Source organism: Eubalaena glacialis, chromosome 1, assembly GCF_028564815.1.
Source record: "Eubalaena glacialis isolate mEubGla1 chromosome 1, mEubGla1.1.hap2.+ XY, whole genome shotgun sequence".
Lineage (NCBI taxonomy): Eukaryota > Metazoa > Chordata > Mammalia > Artiodactyla > Balaenidae > Eubalaena > Eubalaena glacialis.
This window is the reverse complement of record NC_083716.1, coordinates 229,002,316-229,021,323: the sequence shown is the minus strand read 5'-3', so window position 1 is coordinate 229,021,323 and position 19,008 is coordinate 229,002,316. Positions and strand designations below refer to the sequence as shown.

The window sequence follows — 19,008 nt, the reverse complement described above, 5'->3', positions numbered from 1 at the left end:
CATACACACATACAACACAATATTATTCAGCCTTAAAAAGTCAGGGAATTCTAAAGCATGCTACAACATGGTTGAACCCTGAGGTCATTATGCTGGGTGTAATAAGCTGGTCACAAAAGAACAAAAAATGTGTGATTCCACTTAGATGAGGTCCCTAGAGTAGTCAAATTCATAGAGACAGAAAGTAGATGGTGCTTGCCAGGGGCTGGGGAAGGGGGGATGGGGGCTAGTATTTAATGGATACAGGGTTTCCATGAGGAAATGAAAAAGTTTGGACAATGGAAGCACAACATGCTCGCACAACATGATGAATGTATTTAATGCCACAGAACCGTACACTTAAAAAAGGTTAAAATGCTAAATTTTATCATATGTATATTTTGTGGTATATTTTACATTTTGAAAAAAAAAAGAGTCTGTATTCAAGAGAATATACACCCCTTGATCCTTTAAAGTGAGTAGAGTCTCAGGGCAGAGTCACAAAGGGGTAGATGTGCACGGAGGCAGAGAGGGTTTCCACACGAATTCCCTTTACATCTGCTCTGGGGTGATAACAAGGTGTTAATTAAGGGAGGAAAGGTCTGCCAGTCAGATGACAGACAGTTAAACTGATGAAATGGGACCACTGGATCGAGAATTTAGAGCTTTTTTTTTTTTCTTTAGAACATTTTAAACTGATAGATGAAATCTCATCTTGATTCCATGTCCTCCCGACTCCAGCAATCTTTCCCTGGTTTCAGCTGAGTAGGAGTAGAATTCAGGGCTTAAGAATGGAGACGGAAAAGCACCTCCATAGAGCCCTTCCACAGCTGTCTTTTCAACACTGAAAAACTGAACAAACTGTACAGACAGTCCAAATAAGTCCTGTGTGTGTGTTTTTACTTTTATGTTGTGTGTTTTAGGGAAATGGTATTGCTCTTCTAATGCAATGTACTGATACGATTGCAGGGTGACAGAGGGGACCCAGGACCTCCCGGCTTACCAGTAAGTCTCCTGGGCAGGCCGTGCGCTTCTGTTTGCTCCTCAAATAGCCTATGGTCTCCACTAGTTTGCATCTCAGCAGGACCGGCTACCTAACTTGCAGGGCCCACCTGGTGCAAAATGAAAATGTAGGTCTCTTGTTCAAAAATTATTACAAATTTCAAGATGGTGACAGCAGAGCATTAAATCAAGCATGAGGCCCTATGTGACTGCACAGGTCACGGGCCCACAGAGCCGTCCTTGAATCTCAGCAAGCTCCGGCTTACCTTTCTCTTCTATCTTGCAATGATCATTTGGTATTGCTTGGGTAGCTATAGTCGCTTAATATTTAGGAAGATAATTCCGCTTAGAAACTACCTGAATAATATATGTCCAGTGAAAATGACTTTGCTTGCTGAATCAGTAATTGTGTTTTATGTTTAATATTTTGCCCTATCTTCATGTTCCTGGAATTTGTGATTCAATGATTATATTTGTCTTTCCAATTCATCAATATTCACAAGATTAAAACTGAAAGCAATTTTGCCTCCTAATGGTTCACCTGTAATTTTGTTTGGTAACTTCTAGCTGTTGACAGGATTACTTTCCCAGTTTGGTTTTTCCTTACTACTGTGGAAGCTCAGTTCTACGTTATCAATGAGATACCTTGGTGTCACTGTTAAAATAAATACCAATTCATTCTCTAGGAGAGAGTAATGCCATTGCACACTCTCAAATCATTTGACATGGGCAGGGTGAGTGGGAGAACAGAGCCCCTTTCTCCATACTTCTAGAACTGCCCAACTATAACCTTTCCTTGTGAATTTGTGTGTTATTATGCTGTAAGTAAACATGTTCCAGAAAATTGTTTATGGCTGAATTGCCTTGATCTTGAATTGGGGACATTTCTGTTCACACTGATCTTACACGGCACGTTGAAAGGATATATTAGAGTATAACTACATTAATATTTTAATTTATTTAATGCTAAGTAATATTAATATTGTAAAAGCATTTTGATGTATATTAAATTTATAACATATATGGAATTTAGGAGTAACAAGGTTTCTTTGTTCTCTACTTTTGCTACTACAAGATTTATTTGTGAATAAGTAGATTGACCTCTGGGTCTTAACTTAATCCCAAACGTAGGAGTTAGTCACACCCACCAGAGTGCTACCGCCTGCCAGCTCTGTGCCCTTTTCCCAGCTGTGTCAGGGCTACTGTCCAAGATGACGCAGCAGGGCAGGTGTACTTTATCCACCTGGGATTACATGCAGCTCTCCCATGAACGATGATTATGGTTTTTGGTAACAAATTCACTGATTTTTCTCATGTTTAGGGCTCAAGGGGAGCGAGAGGGCCAGCAGGCCCAGTGGGATATCCAGGAGAGTCAGGGTTAGCAGTAAGTACAGCACTGCTGATTCTGTCTCTCTAAAAGCCCTGACCTGATATTTAAATAAAGCAAAAGAAAGCAGAATTGCAGTCTTGGGCAATTCAGGCAGAGATGGGTTCTTTTCGAGATTATCACCTGATGAATCAGCCAACACCCACCATTATGAGCGTGAGTCCCTCCTGAAGCACGGGTCCCTGCAGGTGGGGGGCAGGAGGGGGTTGGGAGGGACAAGCAGCCCAGCCGTGGTAGGAAGTCCATCATGTGTGTTTCAGAATTAAGGGTTTCCTAAAGAGGAGCTTGGGACAACCAATAAGGGCACAGTCTGATCTCCATCACTGATAACTGATTTGTGTGTTTTTGCTGTTGATTTAGGGACCTCCAGGCCCTCCTGGGAGTCCAGGTTTGAAGGTAGGCGGCCATGAGTAAGATACACAAATGAAGTCCATGTACAATGAGATAAGTAACCACTAATATTTGTCAGAATCATGTCTTCCCTCTTTTTAGAATTCCCGAAGTATTTAATAAATACACTTCAACAAATTGCTTAACCAGAAGTCTTATTACTTGTGATTACTTTTTAATATTCAAAAGCAATTAGTTTCCTTTTTCTTTTCTTTTCCAGGGTAATCCTGGCGTGGGAGTAAAGGGGCAAATGGGAGACCCGGTAAGAACTCCCTTTTGCATGGAGAAGCAGATGTTAAAATGTATGGGCTACCCGGGTCAAGGAGACAGTTCTGATTACCACTTAACTTGTGTTCATTCTCTCGTCACTGCCCAGCTTTATGACTGAGAATTTGTCTTTGCTGAATTATTATGACACCATTACCCTTGACTATAAAATGACAGTTCTGACAAAACCTAACAGTAAATTCAATTTAATTTATATAACACACTTCCCCCTAGCCCAAAGACATGGAATATTTCTGATAATATAATCCGGAGTAACAATTTGTTTAATTACGGATTTGTTTAGCTTAACTTGCCAATTTCACCAGAGTCCTAAACTTCACACATAAATAAAAATATGAATAACTGTGACCCAAAGCATTGAGCAACACACCATCCGCCCCTCACACCCATAGTCCTTTCTGCTGAAACACAAAGCTAAGTAAGGATAAACTTTAGAAAAGTGCTTTAAGGTGGCAGCTCATCTGGAAACAATCTGAATGCTAAAGAGTTGGTGAGGGGCTCTTTTAACAACTGTGGGTAAATGGATATTGAGCATCTACCCTGTGCCAGGCTAGGATTGGTGCTTGGTGTGGGGATTTAGCAAGACAGACCTGATTTCCGCTCTCATGGAGTTCCAATGTGGTTGGGAAATTTATGGTACAGCCATTTAACACGCTTGCCAAAAATATATTGGAAGACGTCATGATGTGGGGAAATTCCAGGTTCTAGTACTTATTGGGCTGGCCAAAAAGTGCCTTCGGTTTTAAGTAAAAATAAAAGACACATTTTTCATTTTCACCAAGAACTTTATTGAACAACATATTCACCCTTTTGTACCACTACCTTCTGCCATTTTTCAGGCAACTTCATAATTCCATCGTCTCAAAACTTTTTATCTTTTTGAGCAAAGAACTGTTCCAGGTGCCTTTTATAGTCTTCCAGGGAACTGAAATTTTTTCCATTAAGAGAATTTTGTAAAGACTGAAATAAATGGAAATCCAAAGGTGCAATGTCTGCTGAATACGACTGGTGAATCAGAACTTCCCAGCCAAGCTGTAACAGTTTTTGCCTGTCATCAAAGAAACATGCCGTCTTGCATTATCCTGATGGAAAATTATGCATTTTCTGTTGACTAATTCTGGACACTTTTCGTCTAGTACCACTTTCAGTTGGTCTAATTGGGAGCAGTACTTGTTGGAATTAACCGTTTGGTTTTCCGGAAGGAGCTCATAATAGCGGACTCCCTTCCAATCCAACCATATACACAACATCACCTTCTTTGGATGAAGACCAGCCTTTGGTGTAGTTGGTGGTGGTTCATTTCGCTTGCCCCAGGAGCTCTTCCATTCTACACTGTTGTACAGTATCCACTTTTCATTGCCTGTCACAATTTGTTTTAAAAACAACTATTTCATTACGTTTCAGTAGAGAATCGCATGTGGAAATATGGTCAAGAAGGTTTTTTTCGCTTACGTGGAACCCAAACATCAAAGCGATTCACATAACCAAGGCTGGTGCAAATGATTTGCAATGCTTGATGTGGATATTTTGAGTATGTCGGCCATCTCCTGCGTGGTATAATGTTGATTGTTCTCAATTATTGTTTCAATTTGATCGTATCAACTTCAGTTGGTCTACCCGACCATGGAGCATCATCCAGTGAGAAACCTCCAGCACGAAACTTCGCAAACCACTTTTGACACGTTCGATCAGTCACAGCACCTTCTCCATAGACTGCACAAATCTTTTTGTGTGTTTCGGTTGCGTTTTTACCTTTTAAAGCATAATATGCCGAAAATGTTGCTTTTTTTTTTTTCCATCTTCAATATTAAAATGGCTACACAAAAATTCACCAATTTTGATGTCTTTTTTTAAATGCACGCTGATATGACACCTGTCACATACAATCTAACAAAATGGTTTTGAATGAAGTTAAAGACAACTAAGTGCTACTAGAGCCATCTTATGGAAAAAACTGAACGAACCTTTTGGCCCACCCAATGTGATAGGAAAATGTGCAAAAAATAGTGTTGTAAAATATATTAAATGATTTAAAATTTTAATAAAATATAAAAATATAAACTATATTCTACATTTAAATTGTTTATTATTATATAGTGTTACTTTCATTATAATACACATATTTTTTATTGGGGTATAGTTGCTTTACAATGTTGTGTTAGTTTCTGCTGTACAGCAAAGTGAATCAGCTATAGGTATACATATATTCCCTCTTTTTTGGATTTCCTTCCCATTTAGGTCACCACAGAGCATTGAGTAGAATTCCCTGTGCTATATAGCAGGTTCTCATTAGTTATCTATTTTACACATATTAGTTTATATATGTCAATTCCAAACTCCCAATTCATCCCACCCCCCTTTTCCCCCCTTGGTGTCCATACATTTGTTCTCCACATCTGTGTCTCTATTTCTGCCTTGCAAACAGGTTCATCTGTACCATTTTTCTAGATTCCACATATATGCGTTAATGTATGGTATTTGTTTTTCTCTTTCTGACTTACTTCACTCTGTATGACAGTCTCTAGGTCCATCCACGTCTCTACAAATGACCCAATCTCATTCCTTTTATGGCTGAGTAATATTCCATTGTGTATATGTACCACATCTTCTTTATCCATTCATCTGTTGATGGGCCTTTAGGTTGCTTCCATGACCTGGCTATTGTAGGTAGTGCTGCAATGAACATTGGGGTGCATGTGTCTTTTTGAATAAGAGTCTTCTATTAGAGTTTTAAATTATGTTTAACACACCATTTAGTCACATATACATGTATGCACACATGCATATTATGCACATATGTGTATATGTAGACATATGTATATGTATACGTGTGTATACACAGTTATATACCCACACATACATACAAGCACACACACACCACAAAGAACTGTACCAAAGTTTTAATAGAGATTACCTCTGGATGGTAGGATTATGGATCACTTTTATTTTTTAAATTCATTTTTAACAGTAAGTATGTATTATTTATGAAAAACAATAAACATTTAAAATTACATTATGTATTTGCCATGACTTTTATTTTAAATCCATGACATACAGGCTTGTAAGCATTATACCACAATATGTGGGTGAAGGTCTTCTTAGTTTCAATTTTTATTTCAAAATAAAGTTAATATGAAATTCTTATTATCTTGATTTTTTTAAAAGGGTGAGGTTGGCCAACAGGGTTCTCCAGGACCCACCCTTCTGGTGCAGCCACCTGATTCTGGTCTCTATAAAGGAGAAAAGGTAATTCTCAATCCATATGTTACCTTGGTAAAGTAGTCATAGCCAACATTTTCTGAACATGTTCCCATGCCAGCAAAGAGCTGAGCACCTACATGCAATGCTGCCTTGATCCCAAGGTAACCTTTACAGGTTGGTACTATTATTAGCTCCATTATACAGAGTTGAAAAAGTGAGACTTGGAAAGGTTACCAGTGTTCTCAAGTTTACCCAGCTGTTGAGTGGCAGACCTAGCTTGGGCTGCTAAACTGTGACATGTCCTCCAGGATATAGTCCCCCATTCATGTCTTTGATATGGTCGCTGAAAATACCACTGGAAATCCAGCTGTCCTTTAGATGTTACATATGGATCTGATGCCTTGATAATTGAAAAGTGACATGCATAGAACCGAGCATGTAATAGACTCTTGGCAAATATTAATTCCTTTGTCAACCTCCAGCACTGATGTTACTGATGCCATGTGCACATTCTCTTGTCAGTTTTCAATTACTGGATTCAATTTCACTACCTTGCTCAAAATGAGCCTCTCCTCTCAGTGGCTGCATTCCCAGCTTGCATCTGTTGCCCTGGTTCCATGGTGGCTCCCCCCACTGCTCTGCCACCCCACGCCGCACAATGCTACACCTCTTACACAGAACTGGCCTCCTGAAGTGTCAGGTTCAAAGGTGCGCTTGGATCTTAGTTGCTAATTACCGACAGTTGAAGAGTAATCCCTTAGTAAAAAATTAGGAGAATGGCTGTTGAAAGAGGTAATTTCTTAAAGAGATGGAACTCAGTATGCTGAATAAAGCCAGTAAGCCAGATTATATTCATTGTGATTTTTAGGGTATTAAAGGAACGCCTGGAATCATTGGACCTCCTGGACCACCAGGACCCAAGGTAATTTATTTAAAGAACTTAAAAAATTGTATGATGTGCTATCTTAATTTAAAATTTTTTACATGGTTATTATCACTGCTTTAAATGCTGATATGTTACTAGAACTTTTCAATATTTTATCATAATTCTGTAGGAAGACTATTTCCAAAGTAGCTGTTTTCTTTAAGCTGCTGGCATTAATTTTTATTTCTCATTTTGTTTTTGCATTCATATTGCTGAAATACTGTTGCTTGAACTCCTCTAAAAGTGTCATCTCTTTAAGGGGGAACCTGGTATTGGGACAAAAGGAGAGAAAGGTACTCCTGGGTTTCCAGGACCTCGGGTAAGGATCATTCATGGCGTCCTTAACTTCAGTGTGTTTGGAGGCATTTCTCTCTCACATTTTTATAAGACTAGATCAATATTTCTGAGAGTTCAAGAGTGGAGATTATCTCTAAGAGGAACACTATATTTTGGTCAGCAAAAATTGTGTGATAGCTAAGTGCCCCAGAGCATCCCTTTCATGGACATTATTTGGATAAAACAGGCAAGCAGAAGATGGGAGAATTGGCAGGAAGTAATGGGATCGTGGCATTTTCTCACTGGCTCAGTGTCAGTGTGATAGTAGCTTGGAATTGTTCGTTTAAGCCTATTTGATAAAAGAAGGTACTGATCTAGGGGCAGTAGCTAGAAAACAACTACAGCATCAGGCCTCAAACATCTCCACACATGTCACTAATGGGATCCCCATTCATAGAGTCACTATGAAGGCCAGACCTTGGTGAGCATAGGCATTGAGTTTGTTTCACTCAGATTTAGTACTTAACGAGACCATATTGACTTCCATAGGAATTTTCATTGCTGATAATGCATAGAGCAACTATTAATCTCTAGACAAATTATGTTGCGATGATTCAAAGATATTTAGCCCAGTGCAAGCATTAAATAAATAAATTGAAATGGAAGAACAGCAAAAACAACAAAACTTTGTTCTTAATTTAAAGCACTGTCAAGGACATTAATTTTTTTGAATAAGATTAAAGATCAATTAAAATAGCAAATGTTATAAAGAAATGGAATCTCTTTTATATTTATTTCCTTTATTCAGCTACCTTTGCAGACAAGATTAAATACCAACGAAGCAATCTCATAAGGCGAAAAATGACTCACTGAACTGGTTTATGTATTTTGTTTTAATTCTGCTTGTGTTGATTTTTGTGAATTTATTAGGGGGACCCTGGCTTCTATGGATCTCCAGGTTTTCCAGGATTAAAGGTAAATGAACACGATTATAGAGAGGATAAATACATATTCATTAGTAAATGCAATTCAGTATCATTCAAAAGTTGTACCAAGGCCTGTAGACTCCCACACAGTAATGAGAAAGGAAACACATTTATTTTATAAGTTACATGATTTCACTGTGGGTACAAAAACTAGAGCGCAAAACTGTCTGATGCAACCCCAAAGCAGTGTTAAGATTTTGTACAGAATCTCAGTGAGCATGTGTCATTCAGATTAAATGAGAATGAGATAATTTGTCACCCAATCACATTTTTTAAAAAAGGCATGTTTCATCCATGATGTTCTGCAATTACGTTCATTGTTTGATCCTCATGAAAACAACACTGTATATATTATGCATTGTTTTATTTCCTGTAAATTTTGTAGGTAAATATGTGCATAAAAATAAATACTTTATATATGCTTAAAAAAAATAAAGAAAGACATGTTTTTGGTTATTTGTAGGGGGAACCAGGAGTGTTTGGAGATCCTGGGCCATTTGGATTTCTTGGTCCAAAGGTAAAAAAGTGAGCCTATTTGAGTACAGTCTGATAACATCCTATATCCCTTATGTTATCTAATTTATTTTTTAAAATATTTCAAAGAATCATTCAAAATTGAGTTCATTTTGCTTATATTATTTTAATGCATGTTGTAATGATTACATTTTACATTTGAGCAATGATCCTTTTGAAGGTGAATAATAATGAGAGATTCAAAAATTCCATAGGGATTATACAGTATCATGACTAAAAACAGAGGGAACCGTGGAGAGTTCTTTGCTTTGAACACCACTGCATTTTTTCTTTCCTTTTTATGTGACCTCACCTTCAGCACTTGTGCAGGACAAGCCATGGTGGCATTAAGGTGACACAATTAAGGGGGACAATATCTGCTGCTAAAATAAAATGTAGGTTCAGATCCTATAGGCAAATAAACTATTTGTTCTAGAGTGCAAGTTAGACATTAATGCTCATGATAGATCTAAGAAACTTCGTGGCTTCAGAGGTATCTAGTTGATGCACATGGAAACATTTTTGGAGTTTGAATTTTTTTTCTTTTGGGAGAACTTTCCCGGTTGGCTGTTAACTTCTGCTTGTAGGTGGGAGGTCTCATACTTTTGTTCCTCTTAGACCACCATGAGCTACTTATTACTCTAGTCAGCCTATAGGCTTTTTTTCCTATATGAATGCACTCTTGGTGATGCTAATATTTACTTAGTGCCAGGAAACATGAGAAAAAGATTAATATTTCTAAGAAAAGTGAATGAATGAATGATTTCAGGGAGATCCTGGAGACCACGGGCACCCAGGACCACCAGGGGTTTTGGCAACTCCAGCTCTTCCACTCAAAGGTTTGTGTTCCATTCGATTTCTCTATAAATTATGCTGAAACGGCATTTGCGCAGTTCCAAAAGTAGAGTTTGGCCTAGTCCTTCTGTAGTTTACACACTCGGCAGGCTAAATATGTGAACTTGTACCGTGAATGTATAATTATACTAGTGCAAGTAGAGATGTGCATCTTGGTTTGTCTCTATCAGCCATAAGACACCAAATTTTATTTTAGTGGGTGAACTGCATGCTGGGATTTTTATTGTGTCACCTTTCAGAAAGCAGGTTTTTTAATCGCTAGAAATGTGTGATACCATTTGACTAAGACCTGCCAAGATGCCGCCTCCAGGAAGTAAGCAGCCTAGATCAATGACAAATTCAGCACTACTTCATGTATCTGCAGAGGAGGGTCTGAGATACTGCGCTTTAAACGTGATGAGAAGCTGCAAAACAATCTCCTGTTGTACTTTAACAAGGCTCACAAGAAGTGATTGTGCGTGAGCCTTTAAATGTACATATATGTTTACTATATACATTATGCCGTTATTTTTGGCAGGGCCTCCAGGGGATCCAGGGCACCCTGGCCGCTATGGAGAAACGGGGACTGTTGGACCACCAGGTCCCCCCGGTCCCCCTGGTAGACCAGGGGAAGTCTGTGCAGGTATGGCTTTTACATGCCAGGTTTGCTGCATCCTCTTCCACACCAGGGGCTCTCCACTCTAGCTGATATTAAAATCACCTTAGCATTGTTTCAAAAATACTGATGGCTGTGCCTACCCCAGATCAGGAATGTTGGACTCTCTGGGGGATGGATGGACCCAGGCATCTGCTATTATAAAAGTGTCCCCATACTTTTTTATTTTTGGCCGCACTGCGCGGCATGTGGGATCTTGTTTCCCTGACCGGTGATGGAGCCCACGCCCCCTGCATTGGAAGCACGGAGTCCTAACCGCTGGACCGCCAGGGAAGTACCCACCACCCGCCCCCAGCGCCTGCTTAAGTCTAATGCACAGCCAGGATTAAGAAGCACGGAGCTCAAACCAATTAATCATTTAATTGGAAGAAATCCAGGCTCCTGGACTGCACCTCAGAAATATTCAATCACTATCTCAGGGGTGTGATAAGAAATATGTATGTAAAACAGGCTTCCCACAAGATTACCAGATGCAGTTAAGATGTGGAAACTGCTGCTAGGGTTAGAGTGTGTCTTTAGGTCTTTCCCACTTTCTTGGAAGGCTCTCTCTATGGACATCTACTTGTTAAAATTTAGTTCATCCACCTAGGCCCCAGCTTAAATCTTCTGCATGAAATGTGGAAATACAAAATTGCAAATTAAAAAATAAAATTTTGATTCGGACTTAGTTAAAAAATAAACAAAAAACAACAGCCCTCTCGCCCCCAAAAAAACCCCTATGGCTCATGGTAATATTTGATGAAAGGCCTGAGAAATAATCCTGTTGACACAAGGACTTTGAACTCCTTCAAGAGCTGTCTTAGTTAATATTCCCAGTGAGATTAAGAATGGAAGTTTAGGGAATATTTGCATTCTGTGAACCCAGGAAGACTGATTAAACATGTGGGGAGAAAAGTCTGGAATAAATGTAATTTTATCCGGTCTGTTCATGTTATAGTTCCTGAGGAGTTAGAAGTTTCCTGGGATATTCAACTGTGAACTACAAAGTTCTTGTTTAATGTTTCACGAAGCTAGCTTTCACTTTGTAGGATCTGATGACCACAAAGGCAGTAAATAAAGCTTTGTTTAGTTCATTTACTCTTTCGATATCGCAGCCATGGCTTAATTGACCCAGAACTATATAAATCACACAGAATACTCTGTTGGTCGGGAGGCACTAGACTCTGCTCTTACATTTCTCCTTTCGGGCTTGTTTATAATAAAATACTACCTCCAGCAGATTGAAATCAAAACCCAGTGGGAGTAAGTAACACCTGTCTCTAGCAGATTCCAAAACAAGTACAACAGGAAGCCTCTTAATTCCAAAAATCTTTTTTAAAAGAATCCATATTTTGACTCCAACCTATAGTAAGAAATAATTTTATATTGTATAGCATTTACATTACATTACACACATATATGCATACATACATACCTATGGTTGAAACACAAATTTCACAAAATAATATCTCTGGGGTATCTGATGCACTCTATTTTCTGTTCCATTCTTTTCTTTTGAAAAAAAAAAAGTTTTTAATGCTGGCCACAACTGAATTGATTTCATGTCCTATCAGTTGGTGGTCGAGGCTGCGATATGCCATACACTGTAACCCATTCTGCCTGTTGGAAGCTGGTTGAGCATTCTCCCTGGTACTGGGATGAGACAGCAGGCAGCATCTGGGGCCATCCAGTGACTGATTATGGAGATTCTGAGTCAGGTCTTAGGACTGTTAGGAAGACAAGATAGTAGCCAAGTCCACAGGAGTACATGTTCATTTTGTTTTAAACATACCATTGTATGTAGCCTTTATTATACATATTTTATTTTATAGTCATCTATAGTATTTACCATGAGATGAGTTGGGTTTTGGAGTCAGACACCTGTGATTGAATCCCAACCTTCCCAATCCGTATAGTATAGTGAAATAGTTATGCATTTACACAATGGACTAAAAACATTCCAGGTTCTAGTACTTACAAGCTGTGTGATCTTGGGCATTTATTAAACTTCTCTGTGCCTGAGTTTTCCTGTCTGCAAAATGGAGTTCTTGTTACAGTTGGAAGAATTAATATGTATACAGTTCTTAGAATACAACTGGGGATATAGTAAAGACTCACTGTGTTAGCTACGATTATTAGTATTCATATTTGGCCTAAATTTCCTGTGCCTTATCTATAAGGTACGAACTTTCCAAGGTTGTTGAAGGAGTAAAGATAATGTTTGAAAATACACGTAAAGCCCCAGCACATATGCACCCAATAACGAAAGCCATCAATTTAACTTGCATGCTACATTACTGATGACGGACGGGGTTTCAGTTGTCTATTGCTGAACAAATAACCCAAAACCTAGTGGTTTAAAACAACAACATTCGGTATATTCCCCTTCACTCTTTCTGTGGTTCAAGAATTCAGGAAGGGCTAAGCTGAGCGATTCTGGAGCAGGGATTTTCATCTGGTTGCAGCCATAGTGGCTGGAACTGAAACATGAGGACTGGCCAGGCATCTCTCTCCTTCATTTCTCATATAGTCTCAAGCCTCTCTGTGTGACTCTGTGCTTAATTTAGGCTTCCTTACTGCATGGTGGCTTCCGAGCAGTGATATTGCTTCCGTGGTGCCTCAGGACTCCAGTCCAAGCATTCCACTTACAAGGAAGAAGCTGAATCTTCTTTAATAATCTGGCCTTGGAAACCATATCGTGTCACTCCTGCCATACTTCATTAGTCCAAACAACCACAAAAGGCTGGTACATTGAAGGGAAGGGGAACATTCCACCTCTTGCTAGGGGAGCGTCAAGGTTCTACAAGAGCGTGAGGGACTAGAGCTACCATGGCACCATCTTTGATAATGTCAGTCTTCCACAGAGAGATCCTGGAATCAGGCATGCTTAGGAAGAAGCAGCTAGGAGTAATGGTCACTCTCACACCAAGGCTTCCAGCTGTCTTGAAGCCAAAGCCACCAGCGAGGGGGAAGTAGCATGTCAAGGGGAAGCAGGATTTAGCTGCTGCTGCATTACTTTGACCTCCTGTAAACACACTGAACATCCAGTCGTTCACTGGGAACATGCCAGATATTGCAGTAAGCTCCTTATGTGGATTATTTTATTTAATCTTCATTACAAGCCTCTGAGGAAGATATAGAGGATTAAATAAGTTAAATAACCTACTTAAGTACCTGTGGCTGGAGAGGGAGAGGCCAGGTTCAAATCTAGCACCTCTTTGCTTTTCCACAAACCTAAGTGGTTATAGTATTTTACATCTACATAGGTAATTATGTGAGTCCCATTTTTTTTTTGGCTGTGCTAATTTGGTGTAAAAGATTAGAAGACTGTCTCCATGTAAGCATATCTCAAGCATATCCAAATATTACATTTTAGTATCTAAAAGGCAGCACCAGTTTTCTCATTAAATTCTACTAGTCAATGATAATTATAAAAACAAACAGCTTAAAATGATATGCCAGGTACCTATCTACATGATTTAATGTATTACCTTATTTAGTTTTTTCTCATTTTTTAAATTTTCTGTTGAACTATAGTTGATGTACAGTATTATGTGTTACAGGTGTACAATATAGTGATTCACAATTTTTAAAGGTTATGCTTCATTTATAGTTATTATAAAATATTGGCTATACTCCGCTTGTTTTACAGTATGTCCTTATAGCTTATTTTATACGTAATAGTTTGTACCTCTTAATCTCCTACCCTTATTTTGCCCCTCCCCCTTCTCTCTCCCCACTAGTAACCACTAGTTTGTTCTCTATATCTGTGAATGTGCTTCTTTTTTGTTATTTTCACTAGTTGTTGTATTTTTAAAATTCCACGTGTAAGTGATATCATACAGTATTTGTCTTTCTGTGAGTCCATATTTTAATTCACTACATGTGCTAATGTGTTTATTCAGGTTATTTTTTTATCAAGTTATCAAAGTGGAAATTTTTAAAAATAATTTTAATTAAATAATATATATTTCTTTTCCAATAATCCTAAAGAATAGACAAAAAGGTAATGAAATCTGATTCCCTAAACCTTTATTACCACTTGTGTGCTTTCAAAGGAGGTGAGGCATTCTGACGGCTGGGATATTCAGTTATTTTTTAACTACATTTTTTTTCCTTAAAAAAATTCCACAGCCTAAGAAGAATGTACTGATTTTGATTTCTTCTACAGAAAAATGTAATCTGAGAGTATGTGTGGTTTTCATTCTTGATTTCTCTTGGAGGCATGATGGGACCCCCTGGGCCACGAGGATTTTCTGGTCATCCAGGATTTCCAGGGGCAGCTGGTGTTCCTGGGAGAGCTGATTCTGCTCCAGGAAAACCAGGCAACCAGGGACCACCTGGCTTGCCTGGAGCGCCAGGGTTGCCGGGACCTCCAGGATCAGATGGTAAAGTGCTCTTCATTCACATTCACTAGCATTTATGTTGCATTTGATATTTGCAGTATCATTCAGAAAATGTGACTTTCCAAATTTTAAAAAAGTTATCTAATATTTCATAAACCAAGTTAGTAATATTAATAATACAAAAAAGTAAACTGATGTTGGTCTACCACATCACTTAAATTATGTGAAAATATTTGGATGGGAATTTAAGTATGATGATAGAATGTTGTAAATTAACACAATTTTTATTTTTTAAATGTAGTTGTCATTTTTATAGAGTCATGTATGGACCTGGCTTAAGAGTCAAACAGCTCTACAAAGCCTTTTGTGAAAAAACTGCCATCCCAGGCAACCCCTTCTCCTATTCCTTCATCCCCAGGGGCAATATTTTCCCCACAATTAGCTGGATCTCTTGGTATTTGCCTCTATATTGCCATTCAACATACTTGTGTTGCTATTTCTTAATTTTTCAGTTTGCGCATTATCTATTGACTTTCCTCTGTAGCGGGTGAATTCACCTCTTTCCCCAACCACCACACATGTGCCATTTTCCACTCCTACAACCTATCAATATAGTTATCATCATAATTTTAGTTAAATAAATATGCAGTGTTTACACAGAAGGGCCATTTTCCACTCCTACAACCTATCAATATAGTTATCGTCATAATTTTAGTTAAATAAATATGCAGTGTTTACACAGAAGGGTTATATAAATGCTATTCACCAGTTTAGCCATATAATAATATATGATACTACCTTCCCAGCATAACAGTTTGGTAATAATTGTCATATCTTTGTGTGTTTGCTTGGTTTTCAATATACTTATTGCTAATTCAACATCAAACCGTCTGGAATTGTATACATCTCTTAATCATACATTTTAACTCATTACTAGTATTATCTCTTTGAATAAATCTCATCTGGAACTTTTTGACCTGTTTAAATTAGGTCAGGTTGCAATTTTAAAAGCTGATGCTGAGACACTGCCTGGAGATCTTCCTTCACCATTATCCTAGGAATTCTCTATCTCTCTGTCTGTCTGTGTCTCTCTGACTCTCTGTCTCTCTGGGTCCCTTTGTTTCCACAACTCATATATTTCTTCTAATGGTTTACTCATTATACTTTGTGAGAAAATGTGTATATTTGGGGTATCTTCACTATTTGAAATACCTTTATTCTACTGTGGAATTTGATTGATAGTTTGGTTGAATATAAAATTCTAGATTGGAATAATTTTTCCTCCAGGTTTTTGAAGGCACTTTCCATTGCTTTTTAGTGTTGTTACTGAGAAGTCCAGTAACCTTTAGATACTTGATTCTTTGTTTAAAATCTCTTTTCTTATTGAAAGCTTATAGGAATTCTCCTTTGTTTTCAATGTCCTTATATTTCACTGGGATTTACCTCGGTGTGGGTACATTTGCAGGCACTAGGAGCAATTTAACACAAATCCTTCATTTCTGAAAAAATTTCTTGAAGTATTTTTTTTTAATGTATTTATTTTATTTATTTATTTTTGGCTGCATTGGGTCTTCGTTGCTGCATGCAGACTTTCTCTAGTTGCAGCAAGCGGGGGCTACTCTTCATTGCGGTGCGCAGGCTTCTCATTGAGGTGGCTTCTCTTGTTTTGGATCATGGGCTCTAGGCACGTGGGCATCAGTAGGTGTGGCACACAGGCTCAGTAGTTGTGGCTCGTGGGCTCAGTAGTTGTGGCTCGCGGGCTCTAGAGCTCAGGCTCAGTAGTTGTGTCACACAGGCTTAGTTGCTCCGTGGCATGTGGGATCTTCCCAGACCAGGGCTCGAACCCGTGTCCCCTGCATTGGCAGGTGGATTCTTAACCACTGCACCACCAAGGAAGCCCTTGAAGTATTTCTTTGAAGATATTTTGTCCTCCTTTTTTTCCCCCTGTTTTCTATTTCTGGACTCAATATATTTGTCTGTTAGAGAATCAATCCTACATGTCTGTTTTTCAAATCTTCACTCTATTATTCTTCACCTTTCTATTTTTCTGTAACACTTTCTGGTAGACTTCCTCAACTCCATCTTCCAAGTCTGCTCCTGAATTTTTAAATTTCTGCTTTCATGACCATTTTTTAAAAATTTCTGAGGATTTTGTTGTTGCTGTTGTTTTCTCTCTCTCTCTCTCTTTTTTTTTTTGTTGTTTCCTTTTAATGTTTCCCTTTGCAGCAGCCTGTTTCTGTTTCGGGAATGAAATGCCTTCCCTTGCCTGCTTTTTAAACTATATAGTTTATTTTAATGATTTCTTCTTACTGCATTGTCTGTTTCCTCCAATTTTGAGGGGGTTTGTTTTTTCCTGCTGCAGTTTTTGAGAAGGTGTTCTTACTTTTTATCTGCTTCTTTGACCAATCATCCTGTTTGGGGTCTCACTGTCATTCTACTTCAGAGGTACCAATTCTTGAACTTTGGAAGAGATTTCTCTAGGTAAATTGTGTTCTTTTTCTGCTTTCCCCACAGCCTGCTTGGAATTCAGCTTTTTAAGGTCTGCTAAATCTTTTTACTTTTTTTTTTTTTGCTTTTGTTTCTCTTTTTCTTTGTCTTGAAAGATTATACCTTTTTATAATATTCTTTTACTGTCTATTATCTTACTGGTATTTGGGGAGACAAGGAACTTATTGTTTGCATTTTATCTATCATTTTTAATCAGATGTCTCTGAATTTTTGCTTTTACAAACTCTGCTTTATGCTTTCTTTATTAGGTAATTATTGATAATTGAAGGGGAAAAATATATTTGCCATATACTTTTAGTTTTTTATTTATTTGTTTTGTTTTGGTATATTTGTTTGTTTTATTATCCACTACTTTGCTCTGCAACCCACTAAATTAGGGCTGAGATTAGGGATAGTGTTATCAATGGTTATGGTAGCAGAAACTTGCTGTGACAATTATATGGTCTATTTGTAGACATATTCTTACAGCAGAGAGAAAGAATCATAAGAAAGGAATGGAAGAAAGAATGGTGTTGAGGGGATGGTGTGGATGCGAACACACCAAGCTCTGCTTGTTGTATATCAGATCTATATCAGATGTTCTATATCAGATGTTCACAAAAATTGTGTGATTCTCTCTGCCCGCCCCCTTTCCCACTGGAAAGTTGTATATTGTAGTGCTGGGCCTCCTGGACCACAAGGAATAAAAGGCAAAGTGGGTCCTCCAGGAAGAAGAGGCTCAAAAGGAGAAAAAGGCAAGTATGCATCAAAGTAGAATTTCTAGAAAACAACATACGGAGGATCGGGAGGCATTATGAAATGTACAGTGTGTCATTTCGTTTAGATTTTTCACTCACCTTAGTTACCCCTGTGAGTACTTAACTCACTGTGTGCTTGTGATGTGATTAGAATTTACCAAAAAGTCAAATCCATTTCTTACAGTATAAAGGAGACACTTACCTGCCATGAAATTTGCCTCAAAGTGATGACTTTTTCCACAGGATCCTCTCAATTCCTTGAAAAAAGCAGAGATAGGACAGTATTGATCTTTACTTTGGTTTCTCTCTGTGGGTCCCATCTTTCCCAGACTCATCAAATCCCTATAGCTCTATGTTTCTACACCCTAAATTGTTTGGTGCCTTTTTGACCAACTGAGTCAGGTGGGTATGAGAGCTGAGGAGTTTGACTATCCTAAAGGCATTTTTTTAAACTAAAGGTCCTGATGATTAGAAAATGCATTGTAGTGAATTAGTAGCTGTAACGTGCAATGCAATCAATAATCCCTCTTAACATATTGTTTGGATTCTTTAAATGCCCAGAGTTTATGCTCTAACCAATTTTGTTGTTGTTGTTTTTACAGCAGGAACCAAATTAAGAGCCTTTTTTTTTAGTAGGAACCAAATAAGAGACTTCTAAACTTTTAAAAATGAGAAACTTTCTTATTTTCAAAGTTTCTTCCGTAGAATCAGACATCGGCTTTTCCCCTAGATTTTGTCAGTTTGAGTTTATTAAGACACAGAACACCCCATTTTTCTGGAAATGATATGTCCACCCACATAGACCGTAGCTACCCCCAGGTCATGCCCTGTGCTCTCCACATCACATGTTATCAGTCGTCTGTGATAAGAATTGTGCACATCAGACCCTTTTTGTTCTTATTCGCACTATTGGTTTTGTATAGTAAAGACTTTATTGGGATTTCATTCAGGAAATTTGACAAAGCTGCCTTTTATCCTCTG

The 19,008-nt window shown here is 38.2% G+C and overlaps 1 protein-coding gene across 1 annotated transcript in view; it reads left to right on the top strand.

The window, feature by feature from the left end:
* COL4A4 (collagen type IV alpha 4 chain) overlaps positions 1–19,008 on the top strand; it is a 138,716-nt gene that overhangs the window by 52,763 nt on the left and 66,945 nt on the right. Inside the window, exons 8-20 of the mRNA XM_061187994.1 lie at positions 949–984; positions 2,303–2,365; positions 2,729–2,764; positions 2,979–3,020; positions 6,212–6,292; positions 7,116–7,169; positions 7,432–7,491; positions 8,379–8,423; positions 8,898–8,951; positions 9,717–9,786; positions 10,320–10,424; positions 14,660–14,824; positions 17,935–18,024. Of these exons, the coding sequence (XP_061043977.1) occupies positions 949–984; positions 2,303–2,365; positions 2,729–2,764; positions 2,979–3,020; positions 6,212–6,292; positions 7,116–7,169; positions 7,432–7,491; positions 8,379–8,423; positions 8,898–8,951; positions 9,717–9,786; positions 10,320–10,424; positions 14,660–14,824; positions 17,935–18,024 (901 nt within the window). The remainder of the gene's footprint in view (positions 1–948; positions 985–2,302; positions 2,366–2,728; positions 2,765–2,978; positions 3,021–6,211; positions 6,293–7,115; positions 7,170–7,431; positions 7,492–8,378; positions 8,424–8,897; positions 8,952–9,716; positions 9,787–10,319; positions 10,425–14,659; positions 14,825–17,934; positions 18,025–19,008) is intronic.